The sequence below is a fragment of the Theobroma cacao genome, unplaced genomic scaffold (genome assembly GCF_000208745.1).
Source record: "Theobroma cacao cultivar B97-61/B2 unplaced genomic scaffold, Criollo_cocoa_genome_V2, whole genome shotgun sequence".
NCBI classification, from domain to species: domain Eukaryota; kingdom Viridiplantae; phylum Streptophyta; class Magnoliopsida; order Malvales; family Malvaceae; genus Theobroma; species Theobroma cacao.
This window is the reverse complement of record NW_017234721.1, coordinates 76,660-98,666: the sequence shown is the minus strand read 5'-3', so window position 1 is coordinate 98,666 and position 22,007 is coordinate 76,660. Positions and strand designations below refer to the sequence as shown.

General features: G+C 33.6%; 1 protein-coding gene across 6 annotated transcripts; it reads left to right on the top strand.

Moving 5' to 3' along the window:
* The first annotated feature begins 1,478 nt into the window (after positions 1-1,478).
* LOC18589513 lies at positions 1,479-18,908 on the top strand. 6 transcript variants are annotated; one of them, XR_001929954.1, is made up of 25 exons: positions 1,481-1,680; positions 1,781-1,901; positions 1,988-2,050; positions 2,132-2,233; positions 2,358-2,526; positions 2,695-2,793; positions 3,479-3,628; positions 6,073-6,112; positions 6,335-6,392; positions 6,520-6,602; positions 7,116-7,214; positions 7,340-7,455; positions 7,551-7,672; positions 8,311-8,381; positions 9,289-9,394; positions 10,013-10,152; positions 10,299-10,457; positions 10,537-10,640; positions 12,625-12,800; positions 13,599-13,788; positions 14,792-14,908; positions 15,801-15,969; positions 16,363-16,445; positions 16,572-16,648; positions 18,341-18,908. XR_001929954.1 is itself a non-coding variant. In XM_007014521.2 (25 exons), exons 4-25 carry the CDS (start codon positions 2,158-2,160, stop codon positions 18,510-18,512), a joined length of 2,559 nt encoding a protein of 852 aa, XP_007014583.2. In that variant the 5' UTR covers positions 1,488-1,680; positions 1,781-1,901; positions 1,988-2,046; positions 2,132-2,157; the 3' UTR covers positions 18,513-18,908. The 6 variants fall into 6 exon arrangements, 3 of the variants coding, with proteins under 3 accessions (XP_007014583.2, XP_007014582.2, XP_007014580.2); XM_007014521.2 differs by having other exon boundaries at positions 1,488-1,680; positions 1,988-2,046; positions 14,792-14,891; XM_007014520.2 differs by having other exon boundaries at positions 1,488-1,680; positions 7,554-7,672; positions 14,792-14,891.
* Positions 18,909-22,007: the final 3,099 nt, after the last annotated feature.

The following is a 22,007-nucleotide window of genomic DNA, read 5'->3' as shown; positions in this document are numbered from 1 at the left end:
TAATTTAAGAAAATAAACAAACATAATATTTAAAAAGTTACATATTAAATAAGGATTTTATGTAATTTATAATATATGTATATCATTAAATAATCAATAAAAAGATAATAATCTTTTCTTCTTTTTTTTCTAAAAGGGAAAAAGAAAAAAAATTGTTATTTGCTTATAAGCTTTGTCAACTTTGCTTTCCTTATGCAAAGAGGAAAAAAAACCTCTTCCTCCTTACTAACAAAAGAATAGAAAAAATGTCCACTTTCTCTCTTCGTAACTCTTCTCTTTAAAATCCCCACACTTTCTCTCTGTCTCTCTGATCCATCAAATTCTTCATCTTTTCTTCCCTTTCTTCACATTTCTTCTTTAATCCATCAACTCTAACAACTACATTAAAAAATTACAGCTTTCTTCACTTTTTCAAAAAAACCCTAATCGAAATTCACTTCCTTTGATAAAAAAACTTAATGAGGTTCTCCAAAATTTTAACTATCTAAACCTTAAAACCTCATTTTTTTTTACTCCATTTTTTTCTTTCAAAGTGAAAAGTTCAATAAAGGGTATTGTTTGAGAGCCTATTAGTTTTTAGCTTGCACACATTAATCTCCTTGTTCCTCTCCTGTAGGATCTTTACACTCTCTGTTAATGGATGTTAGTTATTAATTTGTTTTACTACTACTTTGCTCTATATTCTTCATAGACCCTAAACCCACTGTTAATGAACAAATCTAAGATCGGTAAAATTTGATGAACAAATAGCAAAAAGAAAGGAAATTGAGGATGAATCATAGTTACAATATAAAGAAGAGATTACCTTGAAGAGATCATCATTGATACCAATAAGAGAATTGAGAGTTCCAACATGGAGATTGGGTTTATTGAACTGCAAAATTAATTTCAAGTGAAAAAAAGAGAAATATCATATCTATTTGGAAAAAAAAGGGAAAATACTTTTGTAAAGAAGAGTGTTCTATAAGAAAAGAAGAATCATCAAGAGAATAGATCAGAAAGAGAAAAAATTAGACAAAACCCGATTCAATACAATTCTCAGTAAAATAACAATTACACTAGCACGTCTCACTCAATTGTTTTCTTAATTATCCTCTTTGGGAGGATAACTTTTAATATACGTAGATTTAGGTATGTTTTTAATTCATTTTTTTGGATTATTTTATTTGATTATTTATTTAATAATTTTCTTTCTCTCATAAACATGTCTAAACTCAAAAATTATTTTAAAAAATAATATTAAATAATAAAAATTATAAAAAATAAATTTTAATTAAAACAAAATCAAACACTTAAGATAATCATGATATTACCAAAACAAAGTCTGCACCTATTGTAAATTCTGCTGTGTAACACGGAAATCTCCCCATTAACAAAAATATGATCATATTTGTCAAAAGATTAAAAATTATTTAAATTAAATAACAATGTTTTGGAACTGGTAATAACAAATGGGTAAAATAGTAGTGATGAGATGGAGGATGCTGACAGGCGAGCACATTTGACGTGTCCTTTAAATTCTCCTCCTTTCTCATCACCTGCGCTAATAAATTTATAAAAGAAAAAAAGGAAAAGAAAATCGGAGGGCAGGTGGTGCAGCGTGGACTGAGAGTGAGATTCTCACTGGAAATGAAGATGGATGGAATTAGATCTATGCTCCTTGTTTGTATAATCTTACTGGTAATTTCAAATTTTCACCTTCGGAAAAGGTTTTAAATTTCTTTGTGTTAAAGTTTATTATTATTATTTTTTGTATTGATTTGGTCATGATGATAATCAGTTGGTCGCAAAAGGCACAGTCGGAAGTCGTAAGAGTGGAAAGTCTTCTCTGTCTTCGGTTTTTTCTTTGTTCAATCTTAAAGAAAAGAGTAGGTTTTGGAGTGAGGCTATTATACGTGAAGGTAACGATGCATTTTTTCCCGTAGAGTTTCCTCGAATTTCCTCTCTATTTTTTTTTCTTACAAGAAGTTTTTCTCTCCTCATACAGATTTCCATGATTTAGAAACCACCAGCCCTGCTTCGATGGGTGTTCACAACTACACCAAGGCAGGTGCGTTAATTTTGTTTTGCTTTGCTCTAACATTTGAGGAATAGCATTTCGATTCACCATCTGAGAGTCTCGCTTTGCCAGGTAACATTGCAAATTACCTAAACCTTATGGAAGTAGAGTCTTTGTACCTTCCAGTTCCTGTCAATTTCATTTTTATAGGATTTGAAGGAAAAGGGAACCAAGGTAGTAGCCCAAACTTTCCTTTTCTTTTTTACTTCACTAAGTATTGTTCTTGTTTTTTGTTTTCACTTTAATAATACTTGTAATTCTGATATTTCCTTGATCACTTTTATGTATGTGTAAATAGAGTTCAAGCTTCATCCTGAAGAACTAGAGCGATGGTTCACCAAAATCGATCACATCTTTGCACATACACGAGTTCCGCGAATTGGAGAGCTCCTCACACCTTTTTACAAAATTAGCATAGATAAAATGCAACATCACCATCTTCCCATCACCAGTCATATAAATTACAAGTAATACTTTGTGTTTTTATTTTTTATTTTTTGATAGTTGTTGTTGATTTATACACATGCCGGCATCATCTAGAAACTAGAAAGTTATGCTAAACAGGATTTGTTTCCGGGAAACTCTTAAAATGAGATTTTCATTATTGTTATTGTAATGATTAATTGCTTCTGCAGTTTCTCTGTCCATGCCATACAAATGGGTGAAAAGGTGACTTCTATCTTTGAGCATGCCATCAATGTTTTAGCCCGCAGAGATGATGTATCAGGTGACAGGTGAAACATGTCCTAACCCAAATTCTCTTTTATTTTATTGTTTTTCTTACTTATATAACATGGCTTTTTTTTTTATTATTTCAAATTGTGGGGGGTGGGGGTTATTTAAGCTCAAATCTTACTTATATATTCCTTCTTTTAACTTGAAAAATCTCGTTTGCTCATGGGAACTGCTAAATTGGGAATTTGATACTTCATGGTTTGCTCAAACATCTCAAAAGTCCATTGCTTACTACCATTACGGTAGACTATATTATAATTCAATTGAGCAAATAAAATTGTAGATTGTTGCTTTCTCGATACTTTTTTAGACTTACAGGGGGACCTATCAATGCAACTTGCATGTTTAGTAGCACCATTTAGATCATACTCCAGTATTGTGTTCTACATTGTGCGGCATATTCAAGTTTAGGATCCTTCTGTTCCGTATTAGCAGATTTATGAAGTTTTGATGTTTCAAATCACATGAGTTAAGGAAAACATTCAATATTAAATGTTTTGATGAAAACTTTCAATAATTAAGAGTTTTATGGGTTAAGAACACAGTCTTCATGTGCAGACTGTTTTTTGTAGATTGTTAAAATTTCTTAGAGATTATATATCTTATTTGGTTAGCTTAGGTTTTGGTAATGTGAATTTCATGTCTCTGGCTTCATTCAGTATTATTATGGCTCATTCTTGACAGGGATGGAACTGATTCTCTTTGGCAAGTAGATGCAGACATGATGGATGTTCTTTTCACCAGCCTTGTTGAATACCTGCAGCTTGAAGATGCATATAACATCTTCATTTTGAATCCCCATCCTGATGCAAAAAGAGCTAAATACGGCTACAGGTGCTTATTTTAGTAAGAAAATCTCTTTATTTTTTTCCTTTTGTTTTTAGGACAAACAAAACCAAATTCATAAACCATCCTTATGAACTAGCCCATCAAACTCCTGCCTTTAGTTCCAGCTATTGCTCTTAACATTTTCCTGATTCCTACCAACTAACTGAGGTAGATTTCTGTTCTTTTGCCTTCCAACATAAGCTGGTGTGGGGTCTACCTTGGTAGGTATTTGATGTTGCAGCAGGCTACATAAAACAGAGTGGAATATGTGGTGTGCTACTATGAAATCTAGATCTTTTGATTAAGACTGAAGCCTCCGTTTAATATAGAACTGTTGGAGACCTGGAAAATTGATTTTGGTTCTGAATCTATTGCTCAATGCATTCCCTCTATTTATGACTAAAATTCATTTGAAGTTGGTGTGCCGAAAACTTCATGTTTTGGAAGTTGTGAATAGGAATTAATATTCTATGTTTTACTTCTCTCAGTCTCTCTGCACTGCACATGCACATCTTTGAAAATTGGACTGATTCGAGTTGCATGCAGTCTCCTTGGACGGCTGAGAGTGAGACTATGTATATTATTGCTGGCTAAATTGGTTAATACAATCACAAATAGGTTGTTTTTGTTCTCTCTTTCCTCTTCATCTGTTTACCTAATGTTAGCAACTTAATTATATAGAAAGTTAAAAATGCAATTTTCCTTGTCACCAAAACGTTAGATGAGTGACAAGCCATGACATGCATGTTATGTGTTGAGTAGAAACAGAAACAATCTTTTCCAGTTTTTAGTTCAAAAGAAGCTTTGAGCATAGTCGCTAGGGCACTGATATCACAAAGTTTGTTGGAAGAACCTATGTTACTTGGATTCAGGTATCAATGTCTGTCATGGGTATGTGTCTAGATGTTTAACTTGTTATTTTCTAAAATTTTGGACTCACGGATTCGGCTAAGGTGTTTGAAAAAATGATATGGATACATGGATACTTTTTAAAATTTTAGGTAATATAAAATTACTTGGGCCATATATTAAGTTTGACGGAAATCTTTTGAGGCATTTATATTGGCTCAGAATAAGAAAATTAAATACCAAATTGGGCCTATGCTGATCCAAAACCAAAATAGCTCAGATATGCTATTCCTTTTTGTTTCTTTTACATGGGCATATAATAGAGATATTAATATTATATTGGCTTCAATATGTGGCGTTGTTGGAAAAGAATCACCATTTCTACTGGCCTAGATCCAGAATCTTCATACCCTTATCTCCATTTTTTATCTATTGCCTTGTAACCTTTTCACTTCATGTTTACTTTTTTTGCCATTCTCCATTCTCTCCCTTTTCTTCATTCTCTTTTCTTGCTTATTTCCTTACAACTCTTCCTCCCGCTCTCTCTTTAATGGTGGCATCTAGGGTTAATTTCATGTTTGATTTATGGATTAGATCTGCACATGAAAGTGGTTGTAATAAGAGTTGTCTATTTGATCTGAATTCCATGCAACTAACCTGTAGTCTTCCTCTGTCCTCTCTGCTCTTCATCTTTTTCTTGATGTTTGAATTGGCTTGAGAAAAAGAGTTGTGTCCAAATTTTCATTGCTGAATCAGATGCATATTCTGCACACATATCTATGTGGTGTTGTGTTGACATGGGTATCACACCAAATATGACACGTCCCTGTAACAGAGGAGAGAACTTTGACTTCAATTATAACATTTTCATTTTAGTGGCTCAAGTATATGGTTTGTATAACAACTTAGGCTTGGCCTAGCGGATGTAACTACTCCTTAAGAAGATAGGGTCCAAGGTTTGAATCTCCCCTCCCCCTTTGACTTTTTGTATGTAGCAAAACAAAAACATGGGGTTTGGATTTGTGTAACCTTTAGAAGAGGTGAGTGAGCTATAGTGCTATACATCCCATAATTGTAACGAAGATAAATAAATACAGAAAGCACAATTAATGGTCTTTCCGTACCATAACCTCGAAATCTTGAGAAAACTGTACATAATTTATCAGTCCTAGCAAATATCTTTTTATACTTCAAAGTTCAAACAGCAAGGCAATGTGTTACTAACTTGTACACTATTAACGTGTTCCAGTGTAAATGTTAAACCACCCTTCCAGATTGCCTAGGCTAACCCACAATTTAATTGGTGACATAAATTCTTAATGTTCCCCCTTAAGTTGTTGGTATTGGAGTACTGTATAATTGAACTTGTACTCAGTCTCACTTATCATTACAGTGTGTGAGACTCTAATCCAGCTCTGCTTACACAGATGCACAGACTATTGAGCCTGTTTGTTTATTTGTTTATATGGATCAGTTACTCCTACTGGTAGTAAACTAATTTTTATACCTAAACTCAATTTCTATATATTCTATTAGTTATTCATCTATTTTATTTGTTTTCTGTTATCTTAAAGTCTTTACTTTTAAAAAAAAATTTGCAGGAGAGGTTTATCTGAGTCAGAAATAGCTTTTCTGAAAGAGGTACATATGAGTTTCTTTTCTTGCTTATTTGTTCCAGTTGCTGTTCGTTTTATCTATTATCATTTTTCAGTTTTATTGTAAAATATATTTCATCATCCTTTTGTACTTGTTAAATTCTTTTTTGGTTTGGTGAATTTGTAGCAGAATATTTGCTGCCTGTTTCCATTTTCTCTGGTACATTCATGCTCAAAAACCTGCTTTACTTCAACTTTTATTTTTCAGGATAAGAGTCTGCAAAGTAAAATTCTTCAGTCGGGGCGTATTCCAGAAAGTGTTCTTGGTATGAAATTGTCTGGTTCTTATTCTCTTTAATTTTATTTTTCTTTGCAGGTGCTGGGATTCTTGCTAATTTATTCCTACTCTGTTTCTATAAGAATTAATATTAGTAAGTGCTGAACAATCTGCAGCTCTTGATAAGATTAAGAAACCTTTATATGGAAAGCATCCTATGGCAAAGTTTGCATGGACAGTTACAGAAGAAACTGATACGGTTTGTCCCTTTTCCAAATGCTATGTGTTTGCCTCATTTCTTTGACTTTATTCTGGTAATCTGAGTTTATTGGTTGTAAACTTGCAATAGTGATCCCAGCCTTCTAACCAATTCTACTTCCCTGCTACAGCTTATTGTATGCTGAAAATTAGTTATGAACCTGGTGTATATTTTCATTCCTTTGACTTTGACCTGGTAATGAGTATATTTGGTTGTAAACTTGTAATACTGAATTCTCAGCCTTGTAACTAATTCTACTTCCCCGATTCAGTTTATTGACTTAGTATGGATATCTGAATATTTGACCTGTTTTTAAATTTAAAAACTTAATAAAAGTCCAGTGAATCCTAACGTCAAAAGGATGCAAGAAATTTCAATCCTTATTTTGCTTATATTAAGAGTAAACCATCTCATGTGTTAATATTTTGTTGCTCACAAAGAGGCAACTTGGAGCCTCATTTTTTTTCTTTCATATATATTTTCATTGGCTATAATGGTTGATAAAATTTTTAGGTGGAATGGTACAATATTTGCTTAGATGCACTGACCAATGTTGAGAAGTTGTATCAAGGAAAGGACACAGCTGAAACCATTCAGAGTAAAGTTTTGCAGGTACCTAGTCTTTTTTATCGTATCTCTTTTTTTTAGATGCATAGTCAAGAAGCATTAGGCATTGACAAGTCTGCAATTTTTGTTTAAACATTCTCCATTTTTTTTTAATTTTTTTTACACTCAAGTTATTAAACGGGAAGAATGAAGATATGAAGCTTCTTCTTGAAAGGGAATTAAGGTCTGGGGAGTTCAGTGACCACCATGCAGAATGTCTAACAGATACATGGATTGGAAAGGACAGGTTCAAAATATCTTCTTTTCACTTACTTCCTCTCTCTTTCTTTCTCTTACAAAGACTTTCTAAAAAATGTGTCTCTATTGTGTATATTATTGTAGCAGGTGGGCTTTTATCGATTTGACTGCTGGACCTTTTTCGTGGGGACCTGCTGTTGGTGGAGAAGGTGTGCGAACAGAATTAAGTTTGCCAAATGTGGGAAAGACCATAGGTGCTGTTGAAGGTGCTATAATCATTCTTTTTTTCTTTTGTTTAGCTTTTCATTTATTTATTAATTTGTGTTTGAACCATTCACTTGGGTGATGCTGGAACTTTCCTAGATGTAAATGAAACTAATGCTCGCTTGTTATCAACTGCTGTTGGTAAATTCTTGAAAATTGGTCTTTGCTATTTTGTTGTTAGTTTGGCCATAATGGTACTGAATTCTTGCTTGTTAACATCCCCGTATAGATTTGTTTAGCCTTGCTATGGAAACTTAGGGGACCTTTCTTTAAGTCTCTTTGATTCTTGTTATGCTTGCTGTCTTTGGTCTTTCCTATTTTGTTGTTAGTATGGTCATAATGGTACTGAACTCTTGCTTGTTAACATCCTGTATAGATTTGTTAGCCTTGCTATGGAAACTTAGTGGACCTTTCTTTAGTCTCTTTGATTCTTATTATGCTTGCTGTCTTAATGATAACTGCTTAATTAATTGGGATTCCTAAAATGTTTATAACATCACATGCTGCAACTGTCACATACTAGATCATACATAATCGACCTTCTTATCTCATATTATGTTTATCTGTGTTTTTATTATTTATTTATTTTTTTTGTTTTCCTCCAATCTGCACTTACTTTTATTTTTGTTGTGGCAAGTAGAAATTTCTGAAGATGAAGCTGAAGATCGCTTGCAAGATGCAATTCAGGAAAAGTTTGCTGTATTTGGTGATGTATGTTTGCTTTATATGCATGTTCATGTGAATATACATAGATACTAACTCACACATGCTCATATGAACAATAGAAACTGTTGCTTTATATGCATCACAAAATCATGGTAGTATTTGAACTAAGGAGAGTGTTATTTTTTATAATGAAATTTATATAGGGTTCGTATCTTGTCAGTCGAAAGTTTGTTATCTAAAGGGATTCATTTTTCAGTGCATTGCTTCAATAAAGATTCTAGGTGCTGGAAGTTGAGCGTGTGTATTTGTTTATTTATCTAGAACACATTACATATACATACTTATGGATGAGTTCATCTATTTTGTCTTTTCTCATCAAGTATTGAAGCTTTTCACATTTTCCTGTTAAGTGTTAATTTTTCTTGATATCTTCCACTTCTCTTCCTAAATTATAGCTCCATGTATGTCAATTTTTGCGTAATATAACCCTTTTGGTATTGAAAACAGAAACTTCCCTCTCACTTTTTCCCAATGTTCCCTTTTTCCTTAAGACAAGTTTGCGTAAATGAAAACAATATAGAAAAGAAAATTAGTTGTAATTTATGTGATTTTATGATGTCTGAACACTTGCATAGGGTGTCAGTGTCTCAGTTATCGTTCTGTGACTTTGGCAGTCATTGGTTTATTAGTATATTCATAAGATTGGGAGCCATTGATGTGCCCTTAAAATAGTCTCTCTTGGTGTTGTTGATTTGACTGTTGTTTGTGCCCAATGGGTTGTTCATCTCTAGATGGAGCATGTTCTTCTTTAGGCAGACCTATATCAAAGATAAGCTTAAACTGATAACTAATTTCTCTACTGTTTTGGAGGCTCATAGATAATTGAAGCTTCTCTTTCTATTAGGTTTCTGTAGTTTTCTGCTTTAATTGATTCTGCGTTTAAATGTTGCAGAAAGATCATCAGGCAATTGATATTCTTCTAGCGGAGATTGATATCTATGAGCTTTTTGCTTTCAAGCATTGCAAAGGAAGGAGGGTCAAGCTTGCTCTTTGTGAAGGTTGGCTTCATGTTATTTCTACCTTGAATTGCTAATTTTTCTCTGACCAGTTTTTTGGGAAAACTGCTGGGCAAGGCATGATATGTTGCTCTAGGGACATTATCCTATGTTAGCCTTATATTTGGAGGGCCATACCTCCTACTAGTGTCCACTTTGAGGTGTTGGATATGCATTCAACACAGGTGCTTTAAGGAACACGAATAGTCAAAGCAACATAAGTTAATAGTGTGGTCGGTTGGTGGTTTTAAGGCAGGCCATTCTTATTAAGAATTTTTACAATGAAGATTTATTGTTTTGTCCCCTCATGCTTTTGCAATGAAATCTTTACTTCTTTGAGTCACTTGTTTTATTTGCAATGGACAATCTATAGTCTGAAATCCAAATCATTCTTTCAGATTTAACTGCATGAATGATTCTCATTACATATTTGTTGTCTTAATTATTGTTTTTGTTTATTTTGTTGGGCTGAGTCCATCTAAGATAATGGTTTCATAAAATTCAATGTCCTTTAATATTGTTTTTATGTAAGGGTTATGGTGCTATGCATTTTATATTTTGCAAATTTTGAATTTGATATATCTGGTAAGTTTATGCAACTTCCAAGATTTATGATTTCAGAGCTTGATGAGAGAATGCGGGATTTAAAAGATGAACTTCAGTCATTTGAAGGTGAAGAGTATGATGAAAACCACCGGAGGAAGGCTATAGATGCTTTAAAACGAATGGAGAACTGGAATTTGTTCAGTGATACTCATGAGGTATCCATCTTTCCTTGAAAAATACTAGTGTGACATTTTCTTTAGGACATATAGGGGTCATGTATAGTAACTACACTAAAATTCAAGCTATGGTTGTCCTGAAATGAGAAACTGTAGTTCATTGGCATTGAGTTGTTTCTGTGCAGGATTTCCAAAACTACACAGTTGCTCGGGATACTTTCCTTGCGCACCTTGGTGCGACCCTGTGGGGATCTGTGAGACACATCATATCTCCTTCAGTTGCTGATGGTGCTTTCCATTATTATGAGAAGATTTCGTACCAATTGTTTTTCATCACGCAAGAGGTATGGTGTATGTCATAAATTTCCAAGGATCATTTATTAAAAATACTAAATTGTTTTTTTTCTAATTTTACTGATACAGAAAGTTCGACATATTAAACAATTGCCAGTGGACCTAAAGGCTCTCCAGGATGGGCTTTCCTCTTTGTTGATACCTTCACAGAAAGTCATGTTCAGTCAGGATGTGTATGCATTCTGAATCATTCTATGTTTCATATTTTGTTTCGTATGCTTCTTTTTTACATATATTTTATTTTTTTAATTTCTGTTCTAAACTATTTGTTTCGAATGATGACACTGTGTAAATATGGTTGTCTTTTTGGTACCTAAGTCTACGATTTCATTTATATTTATAGGATTTGAAAGATATGCAGTGGAATTAATTTTAAAATTAAAATAAACTTTTTCATACTGAATGGATTAGAAAAGAGAGTTTAGTATTGAAGAAAGCAGGTAGTGTTGAAATGAGAATTAGTGAGGGTTTTGTGATGCAGATAAAACATGTAAGAACTTTTAGGATTGCAGTCACTAATTGTTTTTAGAAAAAATATACAAGGGTGGCCATTCTGAAAAGAACATGGGTGTTTTAAAGGGAGAGACTAGGGTTCTTGGGAGTCACACCTAAGGTTGTTTGCATCATGAGCACAATAGCGACAATGCTGAAAAATCTCCTGTAATAATTTGTGTTCCAAAAGAAAGAGTACCATTATCATAGGAAAAAAAAAGAAAAAGAAAGGGTACCTTGATATTTATATAGGCTCCTACCAACCCTAATTCTAAAAGAATTATAACTCCTATTCCAAGTATGAGAATACTTGGACTACAAATAGAAAAAATAACAAACTAAACTTAAAAGAAAACCTACTAGGACAGTGAAAACTCAAAAATCTTAGAGAAGAAAACTGAAATTTCCAGCAAGCTGGAAAATTTTTTAATAATACCCTTGACATAAACTCAGTAAACAGAAAAATAAAATAACCTACAACTCTCAGTTGAAGAAATTTAAAGGGTTGATTACATGTTTGGCACCCGAACTATAGTGAAATTGTCGATATGATACTTGAAATGTAAAAATTCGCAATTAGGTACTCAAAACTTTACTTGTTCAAAATAGTTTGCACCATTTATTGATGTGGCAAAATACAGCCAATAAAATGCATACAGTTTGGAAATGCTATGGCATTTATTTATTTTTTTTGGAATTTTTATTTCTGAAATTAAAAAATAAAAGAAAAAATAAGAACAAAAAAAAATTAGGGTGAGAGAGAGAGAGAGGAAGAGAGAAGGAGAAGAGAGAGAGAGAAGGGAGGGGGAGGGCTGGTTGGTCCGAGGCAGATCGGGCCATCTGCCTTGAGCTGGCCAGATCAATGACCGGCCGTCCTCCTCTTCACCCTTGACCCATCCCATCTTTCTCTCTGCCCTTTCCTTCTATCCCTTGACTCCTCTCTCTCTCTCTTTATTTTTCTTTTTAAGTTTTTAAATTTGAATTTTTCCCTTTCCAGTTTTTTATTTCTTAATTTTAAAAGTAAAAAAGGATTTTTTAATTTTTTTTTGATTTTCCAATTTTGAAATAAAAATTTCAAGAAAAAATATATTTTTTATTTTCTTTTTCCAAATTATTTTATATTTTTAATTTCAAAAATAAAAAATTTTAAAAAATTCTAAAAAGGTGAAATGATGTGACATTTTTAGACACGTGGAGCATCCTTATTCACTGTTTTTTGACGTCACCATTAGTGAAAGGTGCAAATTGTTTAATGGAAGTAACATTTGAGTGCCTAATCATGTATTTTTAAACTTCAGGTACCAAACTGACAGTTTTACTATAATTGGGCAAACCAAATGTATAATTAACTCAAACATATATCTAAGACTTATTCCTATAGAATACAACAATAACCCAAAATAGAATCTTAATTAGTTTAATTCCTTGATTAGCCTCATGTTTTGCATGAGAGAGTCTACAACTTGGGATTTAAGATCTTTGCCCAAATGCTCACCCCCAACCATTTCAATAAACCTATGCAGCAATGCTGCCCATATCATTCTATATTTTCAGGTTGCTGCATGAAATGATGTGTAGGAATTCTATGCTTCATTTATTGCTATTCTGATGTAGTCTTTGTTACATTTATTTGGTTCCTAGTTGACTAATTTGTAAGAGTTATAGGTTATCACTTTCAGAGGATCCTGCTTTGGCAATGGCATTTTCTGTGGCACGACGAGCAGCAGCTGTCCCACTTTTGCTTGTCAATGGAACATATAGGAAAACTATTCGTTCCTATCTTGATTCTTCAATTCTCCAGTATCAGTTGCAGAGGCTGAATAATCATGGATCTCTCAAAGGTCATCTACTGTCTTCAAGTTGCTTACTGAGGGAATAAAATCAATTTGGTTTTGGAGTTGTCATTTTGATGACTACCCACAGCGAAATAAAAAACTTTTGATCTTAATTACTGAATAACATTAATATCTTTTATTTGTACTTTAAATCCTAATATACCCTTTTTCTGTCTGATTAATTGTTTCTTTTATGAAAGACAAGAAAAGATTGAAACAGTTTTGTCTTCCTATGATGGTGGTTCTAGTTTGTTATTCCAAAAACTGTTTGGTTTCAGTTTCCCTGCTACTGTGGCAGATGGCAATTACAATTCTAGTTTTCCTCTAAATGCATTGAAGGAGCCCTATTTACTTCCTGACATGACATTATTGTTCATTTGGTTTTATATTACCGCTCACAAATCCTTAAAATATCTGTTCCTTGATTTCATAGGAAACTTTATTACTCCCTCTGCTCCAAGTTGACTGTTCAACATTCCATTGTGCAACATTTTAAATCTGTCCCTCTCCCTTTTTTGAACACTTAAAGCTCTTACTTCTTCTAACTTCCAAAATAATTTTCAGCAAAACTTTTACAATATTTTGGGAATTAAAAACCATTGAGCATCAATATTTTGAATGTCAACTTCTTTTTCCTGAAATTTCATGAGCTGTGGACATTCGATATATGGATTTAAGGGTGTATTTATGTGACATCATGACCTGGCATGCATAATTTTCACTTGTAGGATCCAAGCTAAATTACTGGTGGTTTGGTTTTTGTCTTTTGGATTTAACATTACACTTGATTCTTAAATAATGCAGGATCACATGCTCATAGCCGGTCCACCCTGGAAGTTCCGATCTTTTGGTTCATTCATACTGATCCATTGTTACTGGACAAACATTATCAGGCCAAGGCGCTTTCTGATATGGCTATTGTTGTCCAATCAGAGTCCTCATCCTGGGAGAGCCATCTGCAGTGTAATGGAAAATCACTTTTGTGGGATTTAAGGTTTGTCTCTGGCATTTTTTGTTGTTGTTGGTGGTGTTGGTGTGTGTGTTTTTCAACAAATAAAAGAAGGGAGGGGGTTCATCTTTTAGCTATGCTACATCATGCATTATATCTCAAAAGGAAAAACCTATGCTGGCTCGAAGAGTGATTAGTTTTTACCAGTAGAGTCGGCATTGTTTGTCTTGCTACTTATTTGTTGCTATTTGAGTTGATTACTGTTCTCCACTTTACGGATTTAGGCATCAATCCGCTTGACTAGTAAAAAGAAAAAACTTGTGTCAAGAAGTTATTGTTAAACCTGTAATCTTTCGATACAGCTAGCTTGCTATTAGACTGTCAGTTCTGTTTCTCTAGATTGGATTTTTTTATTTAAGTTTGCTCTTCTGTTATTTGCAGCACTGCTATGCCAAGTTATGCCATATGTTCTGTTATATACTTGGACATAGAATGCCTAAGCATTAGCTTGTTGCGCTCTTATTGATTGAATATTTCAATGAAGTTTCTTTTGGTCGCCTATGAGGCCTTGTCTCAGTGGCAGGGAAGCGGCCTTGGAACCTTTAGGTCTCAAATTTAAGTCCCATCATGTGTGGGTTGTCCAGCTTATGTTGGAATTTTCAACCTTTATGCTGGTTTGTTGTTTTGTTTGTTTTGTTTCTTCTATTGAATATAATAATTATTTCGTATGTGTTTTGGTTGTTTAATTGCTATTTCTACTTGTACATGTAATCTCATAAAAAGAAAAATGAAGTTGCTTTGGGTCAAAATAGTTGCAAAAGCCGAAGATGCTGCTTTTTGGATATTGTTTTTTTCTAGTGTACTTAGAGGATTATTTTAAAATGACATTGCTTTATGAACTATATTAATCCAAAGAGCAATTGTATGTTAATGTATCATTTATTTTCCTTCGCCACTTAAAAATTTGATGAATCATGCGGCATATTGCCTGATAGATGCATGATCGTTTTTAATCTTTATTTTGTTTTGTCCTTTTCCCTGCAATCAGGAGGCCCGTCAAACCTGCTTTGGCTGCTGTTTCTGAACATCTGGCTGGTTTGCTTCCCCTTCATTTTGTCTACAGTCATGCCCATGAAACTGCAATTGAGGTTTGCCAGTTTTATATGTACTTGAATCTTACCTATGATTTATAAGTGCAAATGCTTGGGAGTCAACGTTAACAATCCCTTTTCTCCATTTTTAAGAGTCTTAGGAAATTTAAGCAGAGGGAATAATGGTCTAAATTTGCCTTTTCCTTCTTTGTCTGGGGTCTGGTGGAGGAATTTCTGTTCACGTTTATCATAAAATCCTTTCAAGTTCTATCCATAAGTTCAGATGTGCTTGTTGTTTTCATCCCTCTCTTCTCGCTCTCTTATACACACACACAGATGTGCACGTGGGTGCAGCACATTATGCACATGTGCACCCATATTTGTTTGAACATGTTTTTTTGACTAAGATTATGTGTAGTATCTGATAACTTCCAAAAAAGAATAAAAAGTCTAAGATTAAGTGTAGTATCTCATGTTATCAGTTTAGAATCTGATAACATGAGACCTATGGGTTCAGTTGATACTAAGGGTAATGTCTGATAACTTCTTTTCTAAAGAAAAGAGAGTATAGTATTTGCTCTTATCTGTTTAGAATCTGCTAACACATGAGCATACAGGTTCACTTGATATAATACCCCTTGCAGGGGAAGGGCCCATATGGTAGCTTGCCACAGAGGTGGGGGTATCCTTCAGTGTTGTTACCCTCACCTTGTGCTACAGAAAGGGCCTAGCACACCCACCAGAAAAGAAAAAAAAAAAAGGAAATGCCTCCATGGGTGGTCTTGATATGTCAATACAGTATGTATAAATAATTGGGTTGCCTTATTCCCACATACACTTTGTCCTTAGCTTAACATGTGAGTCCCATGTACTATAATGACATTTGAAATGAAGAGGCTTTAGTAAGCAGGGAAGTAGGGTCACCCTAAAAAATATGAACAAGCTTTGTGGCTTGTTTTTTGATAGGATTGGATATGGTCGGTGGGTTGCAACCCTTTCTCCATTACTTCTCAAGGTTGGCACATATCAAAATTTCAATCAGATGCGATGGCTCGGAGCTACATCATCACAACTCTTGAGGAGTCGATACAACTGGTCAATTCAGCCATTCACCTTCTACTCTGGGAGCGTACAAGTATCCTTTTTTTGTGGCAAATAAATAATTGAGAAGCATAGCATGCATGCACCCAGACATGACACACCACATGCTCATGCATAAAATTATGCAAGGAAGGTGACCTTTTCATAATCCCCTAATCATATCATAGACTTGGGGTTTTAGGTATAGCCGGGGCTGCGGGTTTGATACCTCTTATTTCTTATCTTTGTACTATATATTATGGCATGAATGTTCCATGAGAAAATGTTTCTGCTGTTAGACTAGTTTTTAAGTTAACAATTCTGATACTTGAAACCTTGCTATTATTTATTCCTTTCATCTTTTGAATCAAGAATTGCTTTTAGATTGTCTTTAGTCCTGACTTGGTAAAAATGGAGTTTCTACAAAGGGAGACTTAACAAAAAGCAGCTGAGAAAACATTTAAACTCTTTCAATCCCAGGAGCGTGAGCTAGTGAACAAGTATAATTATGTTGTCAGCTTGTGGAGAAGAGTGAGTGCACTTGCTTATTTTAATCTTTGATTAATATTACTCAATCAATTCAATTACTACCACATTATACTTTTCTGTTGATGGTGACTTTTACTTCACAGGCTAACATACATTTCTCTTTTTCAGGTTTCAACCATTGCTGGAGAATTGCGTTATGTAGATGCCATGAGACTGCTGTATACCTTAGAGGAAGCAACCAAAGGGTTTGGCCTGCTAAACATTTTTAATTATTTCCTGCTGTCTATTTATTTGGTTAAATTGCAAAATAGTTATGCAGATAAATTCAGATCTTTATTGCATTGATTAATCTTGTCATTTAGAAGAAGAAGGCTTCTTATGATGAATGAGCTTATGGGCAGTTGCAACGGGTGCATTTTTTTTATTAATATTTAAAGTTTGAGTATCTGCGTGTCACTTTAATATTAACTGGTGTAGTGAAATTCTTAAGTGATACTTTGGTTTCTGAAAAATATGAGAAAAATACTTATTGAGAACATGTAAAAGGATGGGAAATCTTTTTACATGTAAGTACCGGGATGAACATGAGGTGAAGCACATAAATCTCTTCAAGCAATAAGCAAATAAAAATAGAAAAAGCAAATTTCTGTGCTGTTGTTTTTATCCAGCCTTTAAGTTCCATGCTTTTTGGTCCTTTGCATTTTGTTGATGGAGATGTTTATTTGACTTTGTTTAATCAATTAACTGAATTGGTGGGTTGTACAATTAAGCTCTGAGCAACTTGCACGGTATCTGTTCCTCCGTAATCATTTTCTACTGCTGCTAAATGACCAAATTTGTTGTAATATCTTCTGATCTCTTAGAAGCAAGTATTTTGATGGTATGATATTTGTATTTGAAAAGTGTGATTTATATGTTTATAATAATTCATTGGATAATGGTTCGATTTTTTGTGGTAGTATTTTCTGATTTCTTAATAGCCATAAATTTTTCTGAATTTGAGGGTTTGATGTTGCTGTTACGTTGAAAAAATGCAAAAGGTCCACTAGGATTTAGATTTTTATGATATTTAATTTGATAGCGGTTTGATTAATTCGTTATCAAGGGGGTTACTGTTATGAGCTGAACTTCAATTATTAATTCAATAATGGTATTTTGACCATTAGTGAGGCTGTTTTTTTTATTCATCTGTTTATATGGAACTGAAATGACCTGTTGAAATTCAGGTCGATCCTAATTAAGAACCTGAAACCTCAAGAAACTTTGGGATCTTGAAATGAACTAGTGAAAGAAAATTATTAGGAGCACTCTCCTTGTTTTCGTTCTAATAGCTAATTCCAGGCAGGAGGGAGGGGGAAAGGTGGAGAATTTGAACTGTGCTTTATGGAGAAGTATGGCAACCGATTTGGCTAATTTGCCTTGGCCACGAAGTTAAGAAGTCACTTAGAAGCATTTTACTCTCTTTCCTCCCATTCCCTCAAAACCAATGTGGTAAATAGGAACTGTTATCTCACATTGGCAGAAAATTGTTCTCCTTTTTGTGTGTGTGTGTGTATTTTTTCTTCTTGTAAGATATCATATTTGGGTTTGTACCTCTAAAAGCAGTAAGTGAACGCCTCCATGTATAGACTGACTTGTTGTTTCGCTGGCTTTTTGGTTCTCTAGATACTGATTATGGCAGTTGTAATGGCTGCATTTCCACTCTATCTGCTCTTGGAATTGCAGCTTGTGTCTATTGTGGGGCAGAGGACCCTTCTCTGTCTTAATTGGTTGTTTGAGCATAAATGATGACCAATAATCCCACTTATGCTCTACACTTTTTTGTAGGTTGTCTGTTCTTCAGGGTCTCTCTCTCTCTCTCCTGAATAGTTAGAGCAATGATTTGCAAGCAGTTAAAAGTTTTGGGGCTGATCTCGTAATTTCATTTTCTTTTGCAGGTTTGTTGATCAAGTCAATGCAACCATATCCCTTCTTCACCCGATTCATTGCACAAAAGAGAGAAAAGTACATGTGGAGTTTGATGTGACAACAATTCCTGCTTTCTTGATTGTTCTTGGTGTTCTATATATTGTGCTAAAGCCAAGGCGACCAAAACCTAAAATCAACTGAGCTAAAATGTAGCTGATGTCATGGTCGCAAAATAGTAGCAGCAATTGTCTCAAAGCTTGTTGTAGATTTCTAATGAAGAACAAAAGTTTTCCCCTGATAATCACACATAGTTTGATGTACACAGGTTATCATTCGCCATAGCAAAGCTGTTAGAAATGATAGTTGATCAGAGAAAGAATAGAAATGAGAAAGTGGCAAAATGGTGAGCACACCAAAAGCATATAGCTGCAGTTGCTTCTCAGTTTTTTGTATTGTTCTTTTCATTAAACCTAGAATATTGATCTAAGCATTGTCATTTGTAACATGCGTAAAGATATTGCCAAGAGACAGCAGCTTTATGTGTAATACTCATTTGTCACTGGTGAGGTATCAAAACTGAAAAATTTTCCAAGCTTTTACTGTATCTTGTATTTTCTGAGACAAGCTGAAAGGTCGACAGTGTCCCCATCAGCCTGAATTGCAGCTGGTCGGTGACCGTGAGTGACATTTTATGTTGGAACTGTTTATAAATTCCTCAGAAACTAGTGCATAATCAAGTGGAAGAAGTGGAAGGAACGCGTGGGCATTCTGCTGCAGTCCCAGGTTGCCTTATCAAACACACTCTATGAAGCCTCTTTCTTTTACTTTTAGAAAAAACTTCACTAAAAATCACCCCGAAACATTAATTTTTGTAGTCACATTTGTTAGGTACATTCGTTGCCTACGATGATTGTGTCGAAATAGGGCAAGACTTGCCCTATTGGTTTCCAATGGGAGGAGCACAAGATAATGCCAAACCAAGACCATAACGACAATGACTCAAGATTATGTTTGAAAACATAATTTTTTGAGAATGTGGATTATTTGGATTTAGTTGTTTATAAATTGTGAAAATGAAATGCACATATTATGTAAAAATTGGTTGAGATTTAATCTATTTATGTATTTGAAAAGGTGTAAAAAGACGAATTTAAATTAACAAATTTTTTTATAGATATTTTAAAAATTCATTCCTAAATAGAAATTCAATTAATCTTTGAATTTGAAAATCTATACAATATAGTAAAACTGATCCTAAGGTAGCTTTTGGTACTTTACAATGTAACGTGATTACAGGTAATGTGATTGCAAGCAATGTGATTGTAGAGAAGATAACATTGCAGTGTTTGGTATAAAAGTAATGTAATGATTAAAATGCAGAGAAGATAACATTGTAGTGTTTGTATTATAAGTACTTTACAGGATATATAATGTTAATTTTCAAAACTACCTTTATATATTAAAATATAAGTTTAACATGTATTTTTTTATTATTAATTTTTATATAACGTCATTTTTAAATATATTTTTAATTAAATATATTTTATTTTTTATTTCTTATTACAAGTATATATTTTATTTTTATTTTTAATATAATTTCTTATATTGTATATTTTATTTTAAAATTTTTCTTTAGAAGATAATATTTTATTTTTATTTCTTAATACGTTTTATATATATACATTAATGTGATAGCTTCCTCTCTTGTAACCAATAGCAAATTGGCAACAAAATATCCAACGGATTGTGAGCAATTTTTTTAAAAGATGATGAATAAAAATGTCCTTAAAGACATTGCAGAGTGCAATGTAATGTGATTGCATTGGTTTTGGACTACAATCACATTACATTTATTGGCTGCAATGTGATTGTATTGCAATCTTACATTATTGTGATCTGTTACAAAACAAACACTGTAATGTAATTTAATTGGGCACATTACAAGGAATGTGACTTTACATCCCTTATACCAAACGCACCCCTAAATGTGGTCAATTGAATCAGACTTGGTGTTACAATTGGAGGACACGTGATTGATTTTGGGATGCAGATGGTATTTTGTAAAAAAGGAGGTTTTTTGTGTCTTTCTAACATATAGGTTGGCAGTTTTTTGGTAATTGTGGCTTGTTATTAATTATAGTTTTTTGTCACTCTTTCTCTCTCTCCTCTTTTCATTTCACTTTACTATTTTCATGGTGTTTTTTTTGGGTTTCTTTTGTTTCACTTTGGTTTCTCCGTCTTCATCTCTATTCCAAAAATTTCTTTCTTACTTTTTTTCATTTGCTCTTTTCATTCTCTCATATCTCTTCTTTAACTTTCTTGTTCTTTTCTCGTACCTTATCTCTGTTTCTTCGATTGTATTTTTTTTTTTAAGATTTTAGTTGGTTGTTTTTCTTTTTTACGGGTTGATAACTCTATTATATAGAGTTAATCTTGTCACATTTTGGATAATAAAATAGCTAAATCTTTGAATTTTAGGTACAATTTAAGTAATTTTCATTATTTTTCTTTAATTAGTTTAGAGAATGTTAAGTCAAGTTAATTCAAGTTATTTTAATTCATTTGTATGTTAAAAATGCTTATTTTTAGCTATGGCTGATTTAATTCCTACGTCTAGAAGGTCTTAAAAAGAAAAGGGGTCAAGTAGTGAAGAAAAGTGCAAGTATGTCTAAGGGTGCCTCCTAAATATGCTGTGGTATTTCAAGTATAACTCATGCTACAGAAGTCCAATCAATATGATTCTTAGACCAACGAAAATATAAGAGGTAGAGTTACAATTTTCATGTTTATTATTTTGCCCAGGTCAATTTTGAAATAGGAGAAAATCGCATTGCAAGAGAAAGGTTTGCAGTAGGGTCAGCATAGGAGAGCTTGGTGTCGCGGCCGTGAATGGTTGTGGTTGTGGTGTCCGGATGCCCCCATTCCCCATACAATTTTGAGAGAGTAAGGTGCCACAACACTAGCCACCCAAGGCCACGGCGCCTTAATGCCACAACCTCCAATAGAAAAACTAGTTCGCACAGTGACGCCAGCACATGACTTTTAAAAATCTACACTTTTTGAATTTTTTTTTGTTTTAGGGCTTTCAAAAGGGGTATAAATAGGACTTTTTCTAAGGCTAAAAAGGGAGGGGAGGTTGTTCAGAGTAACTTTTTGGGAAAAAAAAGAGACCTTTTACAAAAGAAGAAAAGGGAAGAAATCAAGGAAGATTGAGCTTTGAAAGAAGCTGAAACTTGTTTCTCTCTTTAGATTTGTCTTTCTTTCTCTTTCTTTGGTTGTAAATATGGTTTATTTTCTTGAGATATTGATGTTTGCTGTAGAAACTATAAAGTAAATTGCTTTTTCTAGGATTGTGGTTAATCTCAACATGTAATTTGGATATTTTGTCTCTTTTTTACTTATTATGAATGGGTATTGGCTTGTTTATTTCAAATCTATGCCTATTGCTTCTAATTGATTGGTCAACAATTAGATTGATTGAGGTCTTTAAATGCAACTTGACGAAGGGAGTTTAAAATAGACCATGATTTGAATAGCATGTGTTTATTTCGCTTAGAGACTAGGTTATTTGATTAGTATTTAGGATAGAAATATACCTAAGTACTACATGTAGCCAAATTTAGAGCATGAGCTTAATGAACCTTCCTTAATTGATTCACATAGACATATAATGAGTTAATTACGAGAGGTATTTGT

Excerpts from the sequence above, each read along its gene's own strand:
- LOC18589513 (XM_007014518.2), top strand. The coding sequence starts at position 1,630 with ATGAAGATGGATGGAATTAGATCTATGCTCCTTGTTTGTATAATCTTA. Across the intron at positions 7,215-7,339 it reads TTCAGAGTAAAGTTTTGCAG|TTATTAAACGGGAAGAATGA; the intron begins GTACCTAGTCTT and ends TTTACACTCAAG. Across the intron at positions 13,789-14,791 it reads TCACTTTTGTGGGATTTAAG|GAGGCCCGTCAAACCTGCTT; the intron begins GTTTGTCTCTGG and ends CCCTGCAATCAG.